The sequence below is a fragment of the Hyperolius riggenbachi genome, chromosome 6, assembly GCF_040937935.1.
Source record: "Hyperolius riggenbachi isolate aHypRig1 chromosome 6, aHypRig1.pri, whole genome shotgun sequence".
Lineage (NCBI taxonomy): Eukaryota > Metazoa > Chordata > Amphibia > Anura > Hyperoliidae > Hyperolius > Hyperolius riggenbachi.
The window spans coordinates 325,974,189-325,998,118 of NC_090651.1; the positions used below are offsets into that span (position 1 = coordinate 325,974,189).

General features: G+C 45.1%; 1 protein-coding gene across 1 annotated transcript in view; it reads right to left on the minus strand.

The window, feature by feature from the left end:
• Nucleotides 1-23,930, minus strand: part of LOC137521750 (B-cell lymphoma 3 protein homolog) — a 108,299-nt gene that overhangs the window by 22,621 nt on the left and 61,748 nt on the right. Inside the window, exon 4 of the mRNA XM_068241430.1 lies at nucleotides 3,097-3,292. Coding sequence (XP_068097531.1) covers nucleotides 3,097-3,292 — 196 coding nt within the window. The remainder of the gene's footprint in view (nucleotides 1-3,096; nucleotides 3,293-23,930) is intronic.

Below are 23,930 nucleotides of genomic sequence, written 5' to 3' on the forward strand. Positions count from 1 at the left end.
CACAGTTTTCTTGCAAGCTTTTGAAATGATAATTTTCTTCTTCCTTATCAAAAGTGACCAGATCTTGCAGTAACAGCCGGTGGTCTTGTATGGACATCATAACAATGACCAAAGGACTTCTTAAAAGGAACCCGAGGTGTAAGATGCAAACTCCTTTTAAACAATACCAGTTGCCTGGCAGTGCTGCTGATCTTTTTAGTCAGTAGGGTCTAAATCACACTCCTGAAGCAAGCATGCAGCTAATTTAGTCAAATTTGTCATAGACATCTGACCTGCATGCTTGTTTATGGTCTATGGCTTAAAGTATTAGAGGCAGAGGATCAGCTGGACAGCCAGGCAATGAGCATTATTTAAAAGGAATAAACATGTCAGCCACCATATACATCTCACCTTGGGTTCCCTTTAAAGGGATACTGTAGGGAGGTCGGGGGAAAATGAGCTGAACTTACCCGGGGCTTCTAATGGTCCCCCACAGACATCCTGTGTTGGCGCAGCCACTCCCCAATGCTCCGGCCCCGCCTCCGGTTCACTTCTGGAATTTCTGACTTTAAAGTCAGAAAACCACTGCGCCTGCATTGCCGTGTCCTCGATCCCGCTGATGTCATCAAGAGCGCACAGCGCAGGCCCAGTATGGTCTGTGTCTGCGCAGTACACTCCTGGTGACATCAGCGGGAGCGAGGACACGGCAATGCAGGCGCAGTGGTTTTCTGACTTTAAAGTCAGAAATTCCAGAAGTGAACCGGAGGCGGGGCCGGAGCATTGGGGAGTGGCTGCGCCAACACAGGATGTCTGCGGGGGACCATTAGAAGCCCCGGGTAAGTTCAGCTCATTTTCCCCGACCCCCCTACAGTATCCCTTTAAGGTGCCCATCAATAATACAATCTCAATTGTGCAAACTTACCACTTCACTATAATATGCGGGATTATTCACTCATTATACTACATAGATTCTACAGTCAAGATTATATCATGAATGGGCAGTTTTAGAATATACCTTCCTGTAAAAAAGTACCCAGCAACCAAGCAGCTCGGGGTGACCCAAAACCACTAGGAAAGTATAGGGGACCAAAAGAGACCCAAAAGCTCTCCTACTGAAAAGCAATGCTTAGTGTAGTTTGCCTTCTTAAAAAAGAAGGAATTTGCTATAATTCAGCTTTAAAGAGAACCCGAGGTGGGTTTGAAGAATATTATTTGCATACAGAGGCTGGATCTGCCTATACAGCCCAGCCTCTGTTGCTATCCCAAACCCCCCTATGGTCCCCCTGCACTCTGCAATCCCTCATAAATCACAGCCACGCTGCTGACAAACAACTTGTCAGAGCTGGCTGTGTTTATCTCTATAGTGTCAGTCTGCTGCTCTCCCCGCCTCCTGCAGAACTCCAGTCCCCGCCTGCATTCCTTCCCTCCCTGCTGATTGGAGGGAAGGGACGGGGGCAGGGACCGGAGCTATGCAGGAGGCGGGGGAGCAGCTGAGACTAAAGGCAGCCATACACTGGTCGATGTGCCATCAGATCGACCAGCTGACAGATCCCTATCTGATCGAATCTGATCAGATAGGGATCGTATGGCTGCCTTTACTGCAAACAGATTGTGAATCGATTTCAGCCTGAAACCGATCACAATCTGTTCAGCTGCTCCTGCCGCCTGTCCCCCCCCCCCGTATACATTACCTGATGCGGGCTCCCGGGCGTCTTCTCTGCATCTTCTCAGCGCTGCACCCGCTCCATCCCGGCGCTTCCTGTGTCACTCCGTGACCAGGAAGTTCAAATAGAGCGCCCTCTATTTGAACTTCCTGGGTCACTGCAGTGACAGGAAGCGCCGGGATGGAGCGGGTGCAGCGCGGAGAAGATGCAGAGAAGACGCCCGGGAGCCCGCATCAGGTAATGTATTTTTCATCGGATCGGCCGCCGCTAGCGACGCGCACTTAACCGCGGGCGATCGAGGGTAATTTCCCGCACGGCGCGATCGACGGACCGATCCGATTTCGGGAGGAAATCGGATCGTCGGCGGCGTTTACCGCGAACGATTGGCAGCAGATTCGATCCCAGGATCGAATCTGCTGTCGAAACGGCCGGGAATCGGGCCAGTGTATGGCCACCTTAACACTACAGATGTAAACAAAGCCTCACACCATGGCTGTGATTTATGAGGGATTGCAGAGTGCAGGGGGACCTTAGTGGGGTTTGGGATAGCAACAGAGGCTGGGCTGTATAGGCAGATCCAGCCTCTGTATGCAGATAACATTCTTTAAACACACCTCGGGTTCTCTTTAAGTCAACATCTGTGGCTACCCACAATTCACCACTACTGAAATATTCAGTAGCGGAGCATTGAAATTACTTCTGTAAAAACGTAGAAATTGAAGCTAGTAAATAATTAAAATAGTATGTATTATTACAGGGCTGCAATCTTTAGTGTAGCTAGGTGACATGGACATTTTGAAATACAATGTGGATTTCGCTGGTGATGTAAGTGGGCGCTCTTGTGGCCTTCTAAAGCTAGCATGTTGACCACCACTGCTGTAGAACATTATTGTATGCTGTAGAGTTGAGATATTCCTTGGAAAAGAGGGGATCTTGAGAAATGCATGATTAACTTCAGATTAGCATTGTACCACCACCAAACTTTACAGTTGGCACTATGCATACAGAAAGGTAATGTTTGGTAGCTGCCATGGTAAGGTTTATACATCACATTTTGAGATTTTGGAGGATAATTTAGCACTTCAGAGAATGTGGTCCCCCTGCTTCTGAGTCCAACGGTGGTGTGATTTAATCAACTCCATCTGACTGGCATTTTGCCTTTTTCTTTGAAGCCATAGATACCCCCATAAAGCTTATGAGAATCACATTTGTTCCTGAAATTGCCTTCTGAGCCACTGCTAAATTAATAGGGAGTGTTGCAATCAAGAACAGGCACCTGTATGTACAACAGGCTTCAGGACATTGGAGTCCTGATCTATGAGCTTGTGTGACTCGGCGTTTCCTGGTTGAACTATTGTTACTTTTAGTTGTTTCCTTTTTTATGACAATGGCAACATTTTACAAACTAATCAGATGGACATGCTGAGTTACACCTCCTTTTATAGGTTCTCACCCTGATAATTGGTGGCCTCCAGATCTCGGGTCCCATCTCTTAGTAGAACTTCCAAGCAGCAGATACTTTCATATTCACACGCTAAGTGAACGCAAGTCTGTCCATGGCGGTCCTGAATGCTGGGTGAGGATCGGTTTTCTACAAGGAGGGCGGCCAGCGCTGGCTGATCTGTGATCACAGCAAGATGAAGTGGTGTCTGGAGAGGAATAAAATAGACAACATTAGAGAAGTCAAGTAGATGTCAGTTAAAATGGTAAAATGTCAGGTAAAATGGTTAGAATGGTAAAATAAAACAGACAATAGGCAAAATAATTGGCCAGCTCCACTTTTAATCATTGGAGAAAAGACAACTGAGTAATAAGATACATATAAAAACTTAAAGGGAACCTGAAGTGAAAGGTATATGGAGACTGCCACATTTATTTTCTTTTAAACAATACCAGTTGCCTGGCAGTCCTGCTGATCTCTTTGGCTGCAGTGGTATCCCAAATACATACCTGAAACATGCATGTGGATAATCTTGTCAGATTTACTTCAGAAACATTTTATCAGCAGGCTTGTTCAGGGGCTATGGCTAAAAGTATTAGAGGCAAATGATCTGCAGGACAGGCAGGCAACTGGGATTATTTAAAAGGAAATACATATGTCAGCCTCCTTATAACTCTCGCCTCAGGTTCCCTTTAAAGAGGAACTGTAAGCCATACTATCTCAGAAAAAAAACACATATATAAGTAGATAAATACTTGCTCTACTTACAAAACATATGTATTGCACTGTTCACATTTTGATTTGGTTGATTTTTCTATAGTTAAAAAGAGAAAATCCTTCTCAGGATTTTCCATTTTGACTGTGTCTAAGCCAATCCTGACATCATTTCCTCCCTTACTCTGTCTGTGTATCATTGCCTGCCTTCCTCCCAGTCTTTAGACACTCCCTCCCAGCTCTGAGGTAGAAAGTGCATTGAGAAATATCGGCCAATCAGAGAGGAACAAAGCTGTGGGAGGGGGAAAACTGGAGAGAAAGAGGCTTCAGCCAAAGCATTAGTTATGTCTGAGGGAAAATTAAAGAAGAAGAAAAAGGAAACCCCAGCATGCCCTGCAACTTTCTCTGTGTGGGAGATGTACCAAATAAGAGCCAGGGACACTGGGGAATGATAGTTTATGTAGAAGAAAAGTAATAGTCATTTTTACTCTTGGATTGCCTGGTTAGCATCCTTATAATAACTTGTTTACCAGATAAAAATAAAGAATTGATTTTTGATGCCCGACAGTTACACTTTAAGAAGTGAATAAGTGAATGATTTGGGTAGACACAAATCCAATAAAGAGAGAGAGAAGAGCCTAATCTGGAGTAGTAGGCTACTGGTGGAGATAGTGGTTTTGGCAAAAATGTATTTTCCTTTTCCTATTTTCTTGGTTGCCATAATGGGCAACCACATTATGTGGGATTATGAAAGAATCCCAATCTCTTTTCACTGGATCCACACTGGTCAGTGCATAAGATGTTTTCTATGTAAAGACTTTACAACCATACCGTGGTTGGGTGGTCTGCGGGTATCAGTACTAAACAGTAGATATGAGAAATGGGCCCTCAAATAGATATATAAAGCAATACAAATCCAATTTAAACTTCTCACCTTATCATAAAAAGCCCTATTTAAGTTGTCACCATACATACATTTCTACATTAATCTCCAGATACTACCATCCTATCTAGAGCCTTTGCTCCTTCCATGAGACCCTCTTTGTCTTCTAACTTGGTCGCCTCTTCTCACTCTGACATCCAGGACTTCTCAGGAGCATCTCCTCTCCTTTGGAATGCTCTCCTATAGTCAGTCCATCACCTGATCCCTATGTACTAACTGTGACAGTACTTAAACTTCTCACAGAGACTAGACACTGTACACAGTAAATCATGTAGATGTGTTGTATACAGGGCCGGATTTACCATAAGGCACTGTAGGCATGTGCCTACAGGCGCCTGATGATAGAAGGGCGTCTCACTCCCCTCCCCTTGCATCTCCCTCCTTTCCTATGCTGAGTACAGAGCAGAGCATAAATGAGTTTAGTCACCTGGCTTTCGGCATTCCATGGATGAGATCTACCTTCAGTCTAGGCACCACTAGCTACTTAATACTGAGGATACCTCTGGCCACCTAATGCTAAGGGAAACCTGTAGCTACCTATGATGGGTAAGGGAGAAGTGACAGCTAGGCCAGCCAGCACACTTGTAGTACGGTTCGACGGAGGTTTGTGGGTTCCTGAAGGGTGAAATTTAGGGTGCCAGGACATCTGTGCCTATAGGCTCCTCTGAAGTAAATCCGGGCCTGGTTGTATAGTTAAGTCTACCTGTTACTGTCTGGTATTGTCCTTCACACACCTAGGAGGTAAGTCATCTTCCACCACATGGATTTTAATCTTTTAATTGTTTTATGTCAAAGGGCACCCCTTTCCAGTGTGTATCTAGTGGTATATTCCTTGGGCTCTAAGGGGCTAGTTAATATTTATTTCCATTCCTTTACTAACATAGGATACTGCTCGGAAAAGAAATCCTGTTTTTAGTGAGAGACTAGCATCTAGAGACGACTAACAGTGGGTGGATATTGTGATGAACTGAGACCCTCTGAGCAGGAGGCTTCACTACATATCACCCCACACTTACGGTCCCCCATCATTCACACCACCTTCCCCTTCATAGCCGGCCTTTGACCTGAGCGACCGGAGCGCTCGCTCAGGGTGCCGGCTTCCACGGGGGCGCCTATAGCTGGTTGCCTATACTGAGGGCATCTACACCTGATTTCCTATACTGGGGGCACCTATAGCTGGCTACCTATACTGGGGGCATCTATACCTGGCTACCTATACTGGGGGCACCTATAGCTGGCTACCTATACTGGGGGCACCTATAGCTGGCTACTTTTACTGAGAGCACCAACACCTGGATACCTATACTGGAGGCACCTACGCCTGGCTACCTATGGGGGGGGATGGAGACCTTCAACTGATTTCCTATACTGGGGCATCTATGCACCTACACATGAGATCGTATACTGGGGGCACCTATACCTGGCTACCTACCTATACTGAGTCTGGGGGCTTTTTTTTGGTGGGGATTACTGCGGCTAAAACGCGTGGTGCAAATTGTTGGTGCTGTGCTATCATTCTAAATGGGGGAGGGGGCGGCTAACTTACCCACTGATTATTTTTTTTAATATTCCTGAAAGGTTCTAGCCTTTATTTTTAAGTGTATTCAGAATAATGCACTCTTTCCATCCATTCATAGTTATTAATAGTATTTTTTTCTATTAAACATATGTGACGTGTCACAGAGATCTGAGCATGTGTCACAATGTCAAAAAGGTTGGAAACCACTGTCCTAGGAGATATCTCAGGAGAAAATGTGAATTGCATATGGGCCTGTGTGTGTGCACATGCGTGCGTGTGTGCGCACACGGGAAGATGATGAAAGGTGGGGGGGCACAAAAATCAGGTTTCGCTCAGGGCGCTGTGAAACCTAAGGCCGGCCCTGTTCCCCCTCCCCAGAGAGAGCCAGGGTTATACTGTATAACAAGTGTGGAATACATGACTCTCCCGACCCACTTTCATAACTGTGCAGCCATGACTCAGCTACCGATAACAACCATGGTCACAACATCTGCTCTGAGGTGGCTGAAAGTGCTGCTTCCTCAGCAGTTTTGTCTCTGACCCCAAGGCTGGTATACTAGCCATCTAGATCAGTGACATGAACACTCTTTAACCAGGTTAACACATCAGGTGAAGCTCACTTGTGGTGTCCCTCCCCTTTTGTCCCCTTGCAACAAAGCAGACTACATACACAACTTGATGACTGCTGCAGATTTTTGCACATGATATTTTTTTTTAATTATGCAAAATGTTTTAAAATTATACATCTTGTACAAAACACTTTAACCATCATTAATCATTTTGGAACAAAAGGGTTTCCAGGAAGTAAGAATTTATCTTTGGATTATCCAATATGTGCCTTTAAAGAAAGGGAAGGCACCGGGTCTTAATGAGCCTTCCAGTTCCTCTCACGGACCCTGTGTTCCAGCGCTGGATCGCCAGTTCAAATCTCCCGCCACAGGAGGCTTCAAAGGTCTGCGGGAGCCCGAGTGCTCCTGAAGACGGTCAGCTCCGTGCAGGGCATGCCCGAATGAGAGAGTGTGCTCGCGCATGCACAGTAAAGAGCAGCCCATCTTTGGGAGCACTTGTGCTCCCGAAGACTTCCCAAGCCTCAGGCAGTGGCAGAGAGCAGTCTCCGACCCATTGGTCGTAGACTACTAACCGTGAGAGGAACTGGAAGGCTCATTAGGACCCAGAGCCTTCCCTCTCCTTAGGTAAGTATCTGTTGTTTTTTTGTTTGTTTTTTTGTTTTTTTATTACTTCAGACTCCCTTTAAATGACACATCACTTAATTCTTGTTGTTTAGAAAGAGTTAAGTAATGCAATGTAATTGTGAAAGAGCGTGTAGGAGCGATAACACTGAACAAGCCGCCCATAACAGGGGGAATCCCTATCAGGAAATCTTTCATCTCTAGTTTCCATGGACTATGTGTGTGGGCAATAGTAAGCCAGCTAAGATCCCCCTCTTCCTGTAGTATGAAGAGGTAGATGTGATGATGGGTTTACCCCTTATTGTTACACAGAGAATGGAGGCTGTGAGTGTGTACGTGTTTTGGCACAGGCAATGCATTCATGCTGAATGTATATTTTGTAGTTATTTTGTGCATATCCTGCATGTGAAGTGTCCAGACGGTTTCTTGTATATTTCTAACGGGTCCCAATGCAGCAGTGTAACTAAAGGGGGGCATCCCCTGCGACTGCAGCAGGTCCCAGAGCTGTAAGGGGGCTTCTACTGCTACTTCACTCCCTCAAATAAAAGGGTCCAGCCTTTAGATCAGGTGTTTTTGTGGCTACACTTATGGATGGATGTTATGGTCGTGGAGTTTACATTGTCTGCACTGGTTTTAGGACTATTGCATGTTGGGCACCCAGGCTTGAGGGTCACAAGGGGTAAGCAAGGGCCCCATGATGTGTAGTTACAATCCTGTCCCCATAAGGTAAAGAGATCATATATGAGATCAGGGCTGTTTCTTGGGCCGTGCGGGCAGGGCGACCAGCAGACCGGCAAGTAGAAAAAGAGGGGAGCAGCAGAAGGACATAACTGCTAGGGAGCTGGTGACGCGTGGTGCAGCCAAATGGAAGAAGATTACCAGCGTGATCACCTCCCTTGGCTCCTCCTGGGCTGCCTGCGTCAGATGTCAATTCATCATCACGTCACCACCGTGTGATGACACCTGAGGTCCTGTAGCGGTACTGCAGGCTGTCAGTGCCCATGGAGGAGTCGACTTTCCGGGGAGTCTCTCTTCGCCTGTGTGTTTTCCTGGTCTCTGCTTCCTTCTGAATGAGTGGCTGGTCACTAATACGTAGGCAGATCTACTTGTGACCTGTGGTTGTGTGACTATCGTTAAAGAGTGAGGGTTCTTGAGCCCACAGGGGTGGGGGGAAGGGGGCAAAATTTTTACACCCTCACCCTGGGTGCAATTTAGCCTAAAAACTGCCCTGTATGAGATCCAAAGTGACATTAAAGGACTATTGTAGGGGGGTAGGGGGAAAATGAGTTGAACTTACCCGGACCAAATGTGCCCACACAGCCACTCACCGATGCTCCAGTCTCCGCCAGGTTCACTTCTGTATTTTCCAACTTTGAAGTTGGAAAACCACTGCACCTGCGCGGCCGTGTCCTCACTCCCGTTGACGTCACCAGGAGCATACTGCTAGGGCGCAGACCATACTGGGCCTGGGCAATACACTCCTGGTGACGTCAGTGGGAGTGAGGACACAGCTGCGCAGGCGCAGTGGTTTGCCAACAAGTCGAAAATTCCAAAAGTGAACCGAGGCGAAGACTGGAGCATCAGTGAGTGGCTGCGCTGGCACAGGAAGTCGGCAGGGGACCATTAGAAGCCCCGGGTAAGTTCATCTCTTTTTCCCCCAACCCCTCTACAGTACTCCTTTAAAGCATAACCTGGAGTAAAAAAAACAAAATAGGTACAGGGGCGTCACTAGAAGACAGCAGTTCCAGGAGAGCCCATAGCAGTAAGGTGGCCCCAACTACAACTTCACTCCCTCTGATAAAGGGGTCCATCCTTCAGATCTGGTGTTTTTGTGGCTACACTTGTTAACCTCCCTGGCGGTAAGCCCGAGCTGAGCTCGGGGTATGCCGCGCAGGAGGAGATCTCAGCCACTGGTGGGGCGATTATCATCCTGTAAAGTGCTGTAAGCGCAGCTAGCACTTTGCTAGCCGCGCGTACAGCTTGATCGCCGCCGCTCTGCGGCGATCGCCCACACGCAGCGGCGCAAGAGGGGCCCCCCCGCCAGAGCTCTGCGCTGCCCGGACCAATGAGTTCCGGGCAGCGCTATGGGCTGGATCGGAGACATCTGACATCAGGACGTCGGCTGACGTCCATGACGTCATTCCGATCGTCGCCATGGCGACAGGAGAAGCCAAACAGGGGATCGCGTTATATACGCGTTCCCCTGTTTGCTATTGTTGCCGGCGACGATCGAACTAGAGGGACACATGCGCCCTCTAGTGGAGTTTCATGTAGCTACCACTATGGTAGCTTTACATGAAACATAATTTTTTTTTTTTTTTTTAAATTGGATTTCTGCAATTTTTGCAGAAAAAATTAACCACCAAGGAGGTTAAGGGTGTGAAGATTATGATGGCCACACTTGTGTTATGACTGTTGGGCCTCCAGGCTGGGAGGGTCACCAGAGGTGTGCAAGGGAAAGGGTGTGAGCACTGACTGTCGCCATCAAGGTTTTGCTGGGGGTCACATGATTTGTAATTATGCCCCTGACTAGGTAAGTATCTGTTTTGTTTTTTTTATATTTTAAATACTCTTCAGGTTCACTTTAGGGACAAAGAATTAGCAATGTTTTGGGGTGCTTTTTTGAATTTACGGCAGCACGGTGGCGTAGTGGTTAGTGTTCTTGCCTTGCAGCGCTGAGTCCCCGGTTCGAAACCCAGCCAGGGCAACATCTGCAAGGATAAAAACAAGGAACACCAAGAGCCCCAATAGTGTAATATGTACTGGTAAATGGTTACTAGATAGAGTAAATATTAATACTCACAAACCAGGGTTACCATTAGGCAACCACTGTAAAGGCAGGTGGGGAGATTTTCCTGACCCCACTCAGGAATAAGAAGTCACTCTCTGTAGATGAGAAAAAAGGGGGTTCAACCCTCCACCCAGGGTGGACTCAATATTATGCAGGAGAACAGAGGCGCCAAAAGGATAAAAGGAAGCTAAATGAGCTTAAAAACCAAATTCTTGGTAAATAGAGGAGGTAGTGGTGGACTTACCTCCACCAAGTAGACACACAACGACTGTAGTAAACACAGTCAATATATTTTATTTATGAACTCCAAATATGCAACGCGTTTCGCAGGTTTGATCCCGCTTCATCAGGCAATAACAACGGAGCAATAGCATATGTTGTCAGTAGAAGAGCCAGGCACTACCTCCTCTATTTACCAAGAATTTGGTTTTTAAGCTCATTTAGCTTCCTTTTGTCCTTTTGGCGCCTCTGTTCTCCTGCATAACATCTGCAAGGAGTTTGTATGTTCTTTCCATCTTTGTGTGGGTTTTCTCCGGGCACTCTGGTTTCCTCCCACATCCCAAAAACGTACAGGTAAGTTAATTGGCTTCCCCCTAAAAATTGACCCTAGACTACGATACATACACTACACCATATAGACATATGACTATGGTAGGGACTAGATTGTGAGATCCTCCGAGGGCCAGTTAGTGACAAGACAATATAAATATATTCGGTACTGCGCTGCATAAGATGTTGGCGCTATATAAATAATAATTCAGTCTGGTAAAGCAGCACCCCTACTCCTCTCCATTCAGGTTTCGTTTAGTTAAGCAGAAGTAGAGGATGATAGGGGGGTGGCTGCTTCTGTAACATCTGTCGGTCTGGCAGAGCGTGTGTGAACCAGCCTCAGACACAGAGCAGGAGGAGGGGTCTGGAGGAAATGAAGAGAAAACAGAGAAAGGGGATCCCCCGAGTCACATGACTTCCAGCAAAAGCAAAAAACACTAAACTAACTACAAAGAGAAGTGACTTGGAGCGATCAGCGTCAATGCGGTCTACGTGTCAGTCTGACATGGTTAATGGCATAATCAGTGTGGTTAATTTCAATGAAAAGGAAGCCTGTGAGAAAATAGTTTACCGTTCACTGCAAACACTTCTTTTAAAGGAGAAGCATCATTCAACGAATAACAAATCTCGCAAATGAGGAGGAAAGAGGAAGAGTTCTGAAAGGAAGCCAGGATCATCCTTTTATTTAGCAGATACAAATAATATAATTTAAAGAGGCACTTTATCCAAGGATTGAACTTTATTCAAATCTGTAGCTGATACTCCCTTGGAAGCAGGAAAAAAGGGCGCCGGCAGCTAGTGGACAAAAAGGGCGCCGCCATTCACTCCCATAATAAATATTGTTTAATGGGCACCGAACAGGAAAAAAGGGTGCCGAAGATTATTAACGATTTATAACTGCGCCCAGAGATTATTAACGTTTTATAACTGCGCCCAGAGATTATTAATGTTTTATAACTGCACCCGTGACAAATCACGTTTACAAATATATTAAACATATCTATCGTATGTAACTAAAACGTTATCTAAAATGTTATGATCTACCGTTTGTAAAACATTATTATTCACATAATGTAGAAGCTTTCCAGAGGCGCCAATAGAATAAAAGTCACTTAAACGAGCTTAAAACCGATGGGGCAGTGGTGGGCCTAACCCATCCATGCAGACAAAGCAAACAAAGGAAGGACTGTGGCATCATCAGTCAAACAACAATTTTATTTATACTCCACAGTAAAAATAGGCAACGCGTTTCACGGGCTCAATCCCGATTCATCAGGCCAATCAAAAAGGAGCATACAGCTTAACAGCATCAAAACCACACTGAGTGCCTCTGTGTCTATGTCTCTGCCATAATAAAGCGATCAGTAAGTAAAGCGTAATATTTTTTTACAGTCACTAGTTGTAAAACATTATTATCCACACAATAAAGCGATAACTAAGGTGGGTCTTAGGGTTAGGCCTCACCAGGGGGGATTTATGGTGAGGCACCACAAGGGGGGTGTTAGGGTTAGGCATCATCAGGGGGGTCTTAGGGTTAGGCACCACCGGGGGGTGGTTAGGGTTAGGCACCACCAGGAGAGATCTAGGGTTAGGCACCACCAGGGAGTGGTTAGGGTTAGGCACCACCACCAGGGGGGTGGTTAGGGTTAGGTACCACCAGGGGTTGGTTAGGGTTAGGCACCACTGGGGAGTGGTTAGGGTTAGGCACCACCAGGGGGGGTCTAGGGGTTAGGCACCACCACGGGGGTGGTTAGGTTTAGGCACCACCAAGGGGGACTTGGGGTTAGGCACCACCAGGGGGGTCTAGGGGTTTGGGATAGGTACAGGGAGGGTTCTGTGTGAGAGTAGAGTTAGGTTTAGTTGTAGTAAAATGTTAGTAATATTTAGTAATGTTTTACTACAATTATTTTTCATTGTTACAAACAATATTTTTAGATTTTATTACATGAAGAAACGATAAAGGAAGGTTATACACAATATTATACAATTATCATTATTATACATATATTATCGTTTTTTAAAGAGACTCTGTAACAAATTTTTAATCCTTAGTTCTTCTATCCTATAAGTTCCTATGCCTGTTCTAATATGCTCTGGCTTACTGCAGCCTTTCCGAATTGCACTGTCTCTGTAATAAATCTTATCTCCTTTCCTCTGTCGTGTCTGTCGGGCTAAGGCTTGAATGTGTGGAATGTGCAGGGCTGCTTGTGATTGGATAGAAGCGATACACACCCTCTGCAGGCCCCCTGCACACTCTGTATGACTTACACACTCTGTTTATGTGAGCCTATCACAAGCTGGTTAGTTTGTTTGTAAACACTGCCTAAAACTGTTAATTACAAGCCAGGATTGCAGTAGGGAGAGGCAGAAACAGCACAGAGGGGTACAGGAGAAAATAAGGAATAGAATGGTATGCTTTTTAGTGTAATAATATTCGAGTACAGATTCTCTTTAACAAACGTTACTATAAGTTTCACTTTCAAAATAGGGAAGATTATCATTTTTAGAATTTGCGAACTCATACACATTATTTAATGTTTTTTAATTTGTAAAACATTATTGTAAATGAAATACAACACATTATTTTTTATAAACGTTATTGCCACTTATCGTATACACCCTGCGCCTTTTTTCCAGACGCAGGGACGGATCTGGGGGGGGGGGGGGGGGGGGCAGGCGGGTCTCTTGCCCTAGGCGCAGTTTGTTAAATTCTTAAAAAGGCGGCAAAATGGCAGTTTAGGCGCCAAAACCTGACCTTGCCCCAGGCGCAACTTGGTCTAGATTCGTCCCTGTCCAGACGCCCTTTTTGCATGTACGCACTCCCTTTCCCACAAGAAATCTTTACCTTTTCTAGAATAGATCATCAGGGGGGTCTGTGTAGCTGATATTGTGGTGAAACCCCTCCCACAGGGTGATGACATGACCATGGTCCTGACAGTTTGCTGTCTGTGAACCTCATTGATTTGTGGGTAAATAACAATTTTTACTGCCAAGCAAACAATATCATCCTCTGTGTGTAGAGGCCCAAAGTACCAAAAAGTAGGTGAAAAGGTACTATCAAAATTATTTTGAGCATTATCTTACTTTCTGGAAGCTTAAAAGGCATTTTACTCATGAGTTTAAAAATATCACCTAGGAGAAAACTCAGGAGAAAAAGGGAATTGCATATGGGCCCTTATCAAGAAAATACTCAAAATAATTTGATCTTTTTCCACCATCTTTTTGGTACTTTTTCAATAGAAATAGAAAACTCAGGAGAAAAGGTTAATTGCATTATTAAATTTACTTTTCTCCTAAATGTTCTCATTCACGTTTTCATCTTTTGTTTTCATTTTTTTCAGCACTCGGCATCTGAAAAAGTACCATCAAGTAGGTTGTTAAAGTACTGTCAAAAACATTTGGATTATTTTTTTGCTTGCTGGTGGCTTAAATAGCATTTTATTAATAAGGTGAGAAATTATCACCTAGCAGAAACACCTAAGCTTTATGCAATTCCACTTTTCTCCTGCGTTTTCACCTAGGAGATCATTTTTCATTTTCTATTTAAAATAACTTTCCAGCACTTTTCAACTGAAAAAGTACCATCAAGTAGGTTCGAACTTGAAATCCTCCTGAAGAAAGCCGACGGCTATCGGCAGAAACGCGTAGAGGTACTAAAGCAAGTGTTTGAAGAGCCTACAACAATCTGTATAGGTCCTGGAAGCGGCGTACTGTGAGCGCGCAACAGCCGCCAGCAGAGTTCCATTAACCTAGAGAGGTGACGTCACCCATAAGAGTGCACGCGGAGGACTGCCGGATTTGAAGTACAGCGAGCGGACTCTTGCCACTTACGAACGGAGGTGACGTATGCTGTACGGAGAACGCCAGTCTGGAAGGCGGCACGTAGATTGTAACTCCCATAGAGACGGACATACGCAGCTGTTTGGGAGTTGAAGTGGAGCGGAGCTAGTGTTTTATCAAGATCCATAGGGGACTTGGAAAGGAGTTGGTGTATCCATTAAGAATGAACCGTGAGTGCTTTGACCATAGTATTGTTTGGAGATTAATCGGCACAGATTATTATTATTATTATTATTATTTATTGTATTTATAAAGCGCCAACATATTACGCAGCGCTGGACAATAAATATATACAATGATACAAGGATGACATACATAGGGTTATACACATAGAACAAAGTTATACATACAAATTGTACAAAATACATGATCATGCAATATGGGCTGGTTAGGTAGGCCCAGTAATACAAGTACAGGCTGTCATAGGACAGGAGCACATGATCCTGTAGATTACACTAGGGAGTGGAGGACCCTGCCAGAGGCTTACAATCTAAAGGGAGGGGTGGAAACACTAGGGGGGGCTGTTAAATATTCCTTAGAGAGTTACTGTGTGGTAGGAGGTGGGTAGGCCATCATAAAGAGGTGGGTTTTGAGGGCTTGCTTGAATGTGTTGAAAGAGGGAGCAAGTCTGATGGGTGGTGGAAGGGCATTCCAGAGGGTGGGGGCAGCTCTTGAGAAATCCTGCAGGCGGGCATGGGAGTGTGAAATGCGCGGGGTGGTGAGGCGAAGGTCGTTGGAGGAACGGAGGGGGCGACCTGGTGTATACTTGTAAACAAGCTGCGAGATGTAGGTAGGGCATGTTTTGTGCACAGATTTATATGCCAGGCATAGAATCTTGAAACTTATCCTGAGACGGATAGGGAGCCAGTGCAGGGATTCACAAAGGGGAGATGTGGATGCAGAGCGGTGCGAAGAATGGATGAGTCTTGCAGCCGCGTTCATCACTGATTGAAGGGGGGCAGTGCGTTTCAGGGGGAGGCCAGAAAGGAGTGAGTTACAGTAATCAAGGCGGGAGATGATGATTACCCAATACTTGCAATAGAGGAGTACAAGTGATAACTGTGATATATGTTAGAAGCTATACTCCTTTGCCAAAGAAGACTTGACGATTTACATAGAAGGTTTAACAATTGATTTTTATCAAGGGGTTTTTTAGCAAATATATATTTTTTATGTGGATCCATTCATTTTTTAGGGAATAGAGAGGCCTCTCTAGGGTATGAATTTATGAGGAATGTGTATGACTGTTAATTGAATTTAATTCTGAAACCTATGAGTTTTATTATACTAAGAAGATTTTTTGCAGTTATTAATAAAATACAGAATCTTAGAGCGCGTGTCAGTAATATATTAATAGACAGACTACTTAATTTGGGGGTTAAGGGATCCCTCTACGTGTCACGCAGCTTGTTTGAGGATAGCAGGGATGGGCTGCACCTTAATGGGGAGGGCGCAGCTGCATTGGGGGAGAAGATGGCTAAACGGTTGGAGGAGATTTTAAACTAGGATCTGGGGGGAGGCGGGAGGATAAAGTCTCAATATGTAGACAAGATAAGGTAAAAAGACAGTGGGAGCCTAACATTATGGGGGGTGGAGAGGGGGGTGGGGACAGTGTAAAGATTAAGGAGGTTGGTAAAACTTCAAGTAGCCCATTTCGTGTAAACAAAATTGGTAAATGTGTTGGTAAGAATATAAAGTGCATGGTAACCAATGCTAGGAGCCTTGCAAATAAAATAGACGAACTAGAGTTCATTCTGAATGACAAAGGCTATGACATTGTGGGAATAACCGAGACATGGATGGATGAAAGCCATGACTGGATAGCTAATTTAAAAGGATACAATGTGTTTAGGAGGGATAGAACAGGGAAAAAAGGTGGAGGGGTTTGTCTCTTTGTTAAGAATTTTTTTACAGCTGTCCTCAACGATGAGATGGAGGAAGATTGCGAAGATGTGGAGTCCGTTTGGGTAAATATTCATGGTGGAAATAAAAGTTGCCAATTGCTTATTGGGGTATGCTACAGACCACCTCTTATTAATGAAGCTGCAGAACTGAGATTACTACAGCAGATTGAAAAAGCTGCAAGTAAAAATGAGGTCATAATTATGGGCGACTTCAACTTTCCAGACATTGACTGGAGTATTGAGGCTACCCATTCTGGTAAAAGCAGCAGATTTCTGGCAGCACTACAGGACAATTACTTGACTCAAATGGTAACGGAACCAACTAGGGGGAATGCGTTACTGGATCTGATCATTTCTAATAGACCAGATAATGTATCAAATGCGCAGGTTCAAGAACATTTGGGAAATAGTGATCACAACATGATAACGTTTGATCTGGTGACTGATAGGCCACGGGACAGCGGGACCACTAAAACTATGAATTTTAGAAAAGCAAAGTTCAATCAAATTAAGCAGGCACTAAGTTTGGTGAACTGGGATAATGTACTACAAGGGGAAAACACTGAAGGGAAATGGCAAGCTTTTAAACGTATTCTCAATCAATATTGTAGTATGTATATCCCATATGGAAACAAAATGTCTAGGAATAAAAAAAGGCCTCTATGGATGAATAGAAAGGTTAGGGATAAAATGAAGAGGAAAAAGAATGCCTATAAGGTCCTAAAACAGGAGGGGACTGAGGCTGCACTAAGCAATTATAAGGAGTGCAATAAAAATTGTAAAAAAGAAATTAGGCTGGCAAAGATCGAAGCTGAAAATCAAATCGCTAGGGATATCAAATCTAACCCAAAAAAGTTTTACAAGTACATCAACTCTAAAAAAAGAAAGGTTGACTGTATAGGAATCCTAAAGGATGAGGGTGGGAACTCAATTGTGGATGACCAAGGTAAGGCAGAGTTATTAAATGCTTTCTTTGCTTCTGTCTTCACAAAGGAAACAGCACTGTTGCAAATTACAGAGGCAGAAGAGTCTCAATCTTCTAACTGTAATATTAAATACTTAACGCAGGAAGAAGTAAAGGCAAGACTAAATAAATTAAAAATAGACAAGGCACCTGGCCCGGATGGCATGCATCCTCGGGTCCTAAGCGAATTAAGTTCAGTTATAGCTAAGCCCCTTTATCTTATCTTTTGTGACTCTCTTGCAACTAGCAGAGTCCCAGTGGATTGGCGTACAGCCCACGTTTTCCCATTATTTAAGAAGGGCAAAAAATCTGATCCAGGAAATTATAGACCTGTAAGCTTAACATCAGTTGTATGCAAACTATTTGAGGGGTTACTAAGAGATACTATACATGACTTCATAGTAGAAAATAATCTTATTTCTCAGCATCAACATGGGTTTACTCAAGACAGGTCCTGTTTGACTAACATGCTCAGCTTTTATGAGGTAGTGAATGCTAATATGGATATTGGGAATGCTGTAGATGTGATATACTTGGACTTTGCAAAGGCCTTCGACACTGTTCCCCACAGAAGTCTGGTGCAAAAGTTGAGGATGCAAGGACTGGGGAAGAGTTTGTGTGCATGGATAGGGAACTGGCTAATGGACAGAAAACAAAGAGTTGTGGTCAATGGATCGTACTCAAAATGGGAGACTGTTAGCAGTGGGGTCCCACAGGGGTCTGTACTGGGTCCAGTGCTCTTCAATTTATTTATTAATGACCTAGTAGATGCAGTAGTGAGCAATGTTGCTATTTTTGCAGATGATACAAAATTGTGCAGAATCATCAACTCTTAGGAAGATAGTGTCATATTGCAACAGGATCTGGATAGGATGGCTATATGGGCACATACATGGCAGATGAAATTCAATGTTGACAAATGTAAAGTCATGCATTTTGGTCGTACCAATGGTCTAGCACCATACAAAATAAATGGGATACAGTTGGGAACATCAAACTTGGAGAAGGACTTAGGAGTACTCATCGACAACAAGTTAAATAATCGTACTCAATGCCAAGCCGCTGCAGCTAAAGCGAACAACATTTTGGGATGCATTAAAAGGGAAATAAAAACTCGAGATGCTAGCATAATATTGCCCCTGTTTAACTCTCTAGTAAGGCCACATCTGGAATATGGAATTCAGTTCTGGGCACCACATTACAAAAAAGATATTGCAGTTTTAGAGCAGGTGCAGAGACGAGCTACAAAATTGATACGTGGGATGGAAGGTCTCGCTTACCAAGAAAGGTTAGATAAACTGGGTTTATTTAGTCTAGAGAAAAGACGCCTTAGAGGAGATCTAATTAACATGTATAAATACATCAGAGGGCAATATAATAGCTTGTCGGATGAGCTTTTTGTCCCTAGGCCTTCTCAAAGGACTAGAGGACATGAGCTGCGCATGGAGGAAAAACGTTTTAGCCATTTATTTAGGAAAGGGTTCTTTACAGTAAGAGTGATTAAGATGTGGAATGCATTGCCACAGGAAGTCGTTATGGCAAACTCTATACCTGCATTTAAAGGGGGCTTAGATGCTTTCCTTGCGTTGAAAGACATCCATGGCTACAATTACTAGGTTATGCCTAATGATGTTGATCCAGGGATTTTATCTGATTGCCATCTGGAGTCAGGAAGGAATTTTTCCCTTTTGGGGCTAATTGGACCATGCCTTGTGGGGGTTTTTTCGCCTTCCTCTGGATCAACAGTAGAGATGGGCCGAACGGTTCGCCGGCGAACGGTTCCACGCGAACTTCGGTGGTTCGCGTTCGCGTCCCGCTGGGGAACCTTTGCGGAAGTTTGGTTCGCCCCATAATGCACCTTGAGGGTCAACTTTGACCCTCTACATCACAGTCAGCAGGCCCAGTGTAGCCAATTAGGCTACACCAGCCCCTGGAGCCACTCCCCCCCTTATATAAGGCAGGCAGCGGCGGCCATTACGGTCACTCGTGTGCTGCCTGCGTTAGTGAGAGTAGGGCGAGCTGCTGCAGACTGTCTCTCAGGGAAAGATTAGTTAGGCTTAACTTGTTCCTGTCTGGCTGCATACCTGTTCTGTGAACCCACCACTGCATACCTGTGCTGTGAACCCACCACTGCATACCTGTGCTGTGAACCCACCACTGCATACCTGTTCTGTGAACCCACCACTGCATACCTGTTCAGTGAACCCACCACTGCATACCTGTGCTGTGAACCCACCACTGCATACCTGTTCAGTGAACCCACCACTGCATACCTGTGCTGTGAACCCACCACTGCATACCTGTTCTGTGAACCCACCACTGCATACCTGTGCTGTGAACCCACCACTGCATACCTGTTCTGTGAACCCACCACTGCATACCTGTTCTGTGAACCCACCACTGCATACCTGTTCTGTGAACCCACCACTGCATACCTGTTCAGTGAACCCGCCACTGCATACCTGTTCTGTTCAGTGGACCCGCCACTGTATACCTGTTTAGTGAACCCGCCACTGCATACCTGTTGTGTTCAGTGAACCTGCCACTGCATACCTGTTCTGTGAACCCACCACTGTATACCTGTTCTGTTCAGTGAACCCGCAACTGTATACCTGTTCAGTGAACCCGCCACTGCATACCTGTTGTGTTCAGTGAACCCGCCACTGTATACCTGTACTGTTCAGTGAACCCGCCACTGCATACCTGTTCTGTTCAGTGAACCTGCCACTGTATACCTGTACTGTTCAGTGAACCCGCCACTGCATACCTGTTCTGTGAACCCACCACTGCATACCTGTTCAGTGAACCCACCACTGCATACCTGTTGTGTTCAGTGAACCCGCCACTGCATACCTGTTCTGTTCAGTGGACCCGCCACTGTATACCTGTTTAGTGAACCCGCCACTGCATACCTGTTCAGTGAACCCGCCACTGCATACCTGTTGTGTTCAGTGAACCAGCCACTGTATACCTGTACTGTTCAGTGAACCCGCCACTGCATACCTGTTCAGTAAACCCGCCACTGTATACCTGTACTGTTCAGTGAACCCGCCACTGCATACCTGTTCAGTGAACCCGCCACTGTATACCTGTACTGTTCAGTGAACCCGCCACTGCATACCTGTTCTGTGAACCCACCACTGCATACCTGTTCAGTGAACCCACCACTGCATACCTGTTGTGTTCAGTGAACCCGCCACTGCATACCTGTTCTGTTCAGTGGACCCGCCACTGTATACCTGTTCAGTGAACCCGCCACTGCATACCTGTTGTGTTCAGTGAACCCGCCACTGTATACCTGTACTGTTCAGTGAACCCGCCACTGCATACCTGTTCAGTGAACCCCCCGCCCTTCCGGATCCACCCTCCACCAACGCCTGGAACGGCAGGTAGCCGACTACCTGGCCTTAAGTGTGGATGTAGACCTGTGGCCAGAGCTGTCCCAATTTGCCATCCAACTTCTCTCCTGCCCTGCCGCAAGCGTCCTGTCAGAAAGGACCTTCAGCGCAGCTGGAGGCATTGTCACAGAGAAGAGAAGTCGCCTAAGTCACAAAAGTGTTAAGTACCTCACCTTTATCAAAATGAATGAGGCATGGATCCCGGAGGGCTGCTGCCCGCCCCAAGACTAAGTCAGTCCCCGCACACACAGCATCTCTGCCTGCACGCCGTGTGACTGGCTGCCTGGGCTGCCCCAAGAAAACTAAGTCGCTCCCAGTCCCTCCACACAGCATGTCTGCCTGCAGGCCGCTTGACTACCTTCTCCGCCACCACCAACAGGGTCCGGGACTCCAGGCGGATTGCTGAATGCTGTAATAATTTTTCTGGTGCGTGTACATGACTGCCTAATTTTTCTGGCTGCACTGCGGGCAGCTGCAACAACAAAAGAAAAGGCATGTACATGCGCCCATTTCCCTTCGTGATCATTACCTTGCCGTGGTGAAGGGGCTTGCGTATCACAATGAAGCAATGACCGGCGCATAGATGAGTGTCTCGGGGGGCACACAAAAGATAATAAGGTCGTTGCTTCATTGTGGTCAGACCAAATTTGATCAGCTGGACAGTCACTGTTCTGTCATTCAGCTACATCAGCCAGGCGACCATATGGGCTGTAAAGCCACCAAAACATGCACTCTCGCCATGGTGCGCACCAGTCCAGCACGGCCGTCACTACACAAACAGCTGTTTGCGGTGCGTTACACGGTGAGTTTGTTGTGTCAGTGTGAAGCAGTACCTTAATTACACTACCTGATTGATGTATACACATGCAAGATGTTTTAAAGCACTTTAGGCCTGTCATTTAGCATTCAATGTGATTTCTGCCCTTAAAACGCTGCTTTGCGTCAAATCCAGATTTTTCCTGGGGACTTTTGGCGTGTATCCCACTCCGCCATGCCCCCCTCCAGGTGTTAGACCCCTTGAAACATCTTTTCCATCACTTTTGTGGCCAGCATAATTATTTTTTTTTTCAAAGTTCGCATTCCCATTGAAGTCTATTGCGGTTCGCAAACTTTAACGTGAACCGAACCTTCCGCGGAAGTTCGCGAACCCGGTTCGCGAACCTAAAATCGGAGGTTCGGCCCAACTCTAATCAACAGGGGTATGTGGGGGACGGGCTGGAGTTGTACTTTGTACTGGTTGAACTCGATGGACGTATGTCTTTTTTCAACCAAAATAACTATGTAACTATGTAACTATGTAACTATATATAGCGTTCCAGCGCCGGAAAGTGTGTTTTGTAAAAAATGTAAAAATATCACCTAGGAGAAAACTCAGGTGAAAAAGTGAATTGCATATGGGCCCTAAGAGAAAAAGTGAATTGAATAAGTGCCTTGCTCTCCCAGAGTGCACTAGAAGAAGAATTCTGCATAATAAGCAGCCTAGACCATGACATCACTTGGAGGGTGGGATTATATAACAATATGTATCTATATATATATATATATATATATATATATATATTATATATATATATATTATATATATATATATAATAGGCTAAGTGCCTCAACCTTCAAGCAAGAAGAAGAAGTATCGCCCTGCCCCCAGGGGCGGTCCAAGCAAGAAGAAGCTAAACAATGCATTCCAGCAGTTCTGGAGGTGTGTTTAGCTTCTAAGGGCAACAATGGTTAATTTGCATATATTCAGCAGTGATGCACTGCAAGACATTGCAAGCTCACTCCAACCTGAATTATCGCAAATTCTTTCTGCTCCAAGAAAGCAAACTTTTGTTTTTCTTAACATCTTAGTAAGGGGTCTTTTAGGACCATTGTAGTCCCTTACACACTCCAATGAGTTCTGGGTCACCATGAGCATGCTGGTTAGTCTGTACCTCTCGGTGTTACAAGCACTACTCCATAGATCCAAATTAATCCCTGCCATGCACTGATGAGGAGCAAATAATCTGAAACAGTCTGTATGCATTTTGGATTATTATGGTTCTGTACAAATTAACAAGATGACACATCATTGCATTCCAGCGGTTCTGGAGGTGTGTTTAGCTCTTAAAGGCAACAATGGCTAATTCGCATATATTCAGAAGTGATGCACTGGGAGACATCTCAAGCTCACTCCAACCTGAATTATTGCAGATCTATCTTCTATATATATATATATATAGGCCTCAATTCATAAAGCATTACTGCATACGGTAATGCTGAAAACAGCAGACATTCCCGAGCACTTAGCAATGTGTCAATTCATAAAGGCTGTTACCACATGAAAAGCTACAATTATCGACCAGGGAGATAAATTACCGACTTGGCTGCAGTAACCTCCAACAAGTCAGTAAATTGTCAGCAAATGTCAATTCATAAAGGCTTCAACAAGCGGTAAACCTGACGATAGTTACCGACACCTCTGGTGAGGTGTTAATGCAAAGTGCAGGGAGCCGAAGTCTGTGTGAGTCATCTGTGCAGAGAGCCATCTGTGTGAGTCATCTGCGCAGAGAGCTGTCTGTGTGAGTCATCTGTGCAGAGAGCCGTCTGTGTGAGTCATCTGTGAGAGTCATCTGTGCAGGCAGGGAAAGTCTGTGTGATGCTGGGGGTACACACCATGCGTTTTCCCGCTTGATCCGCGGGTTGATCAGGATCGATTCGACTATTTCCGACATGCTCGATTCGGGCTTCGATTGTTCCTGCCATAGATTTGCATGTTAAGTATGCAAAATCGACGGCAGGAACGATCAAAGCCCGAATTGAGAATGTCGGAAATACTCAAATCGATCCCGATCGACCCGCGGATCGAGCGGGAAAACGCATAGGGCTTGATACACAAAAGAGTGCTAACTGTTAGCATGGCCGTTTTTGCGTGAATTTTTGCGTTTTGCGCACAATTAAATATTTTTGCACGCAAACGTGAATTTTTGCGCAAAACAGTAACGATTTTGTGCGAAAACTTTTAATTGCGTGCAAACGCGAAAATTCATGCGAAAAC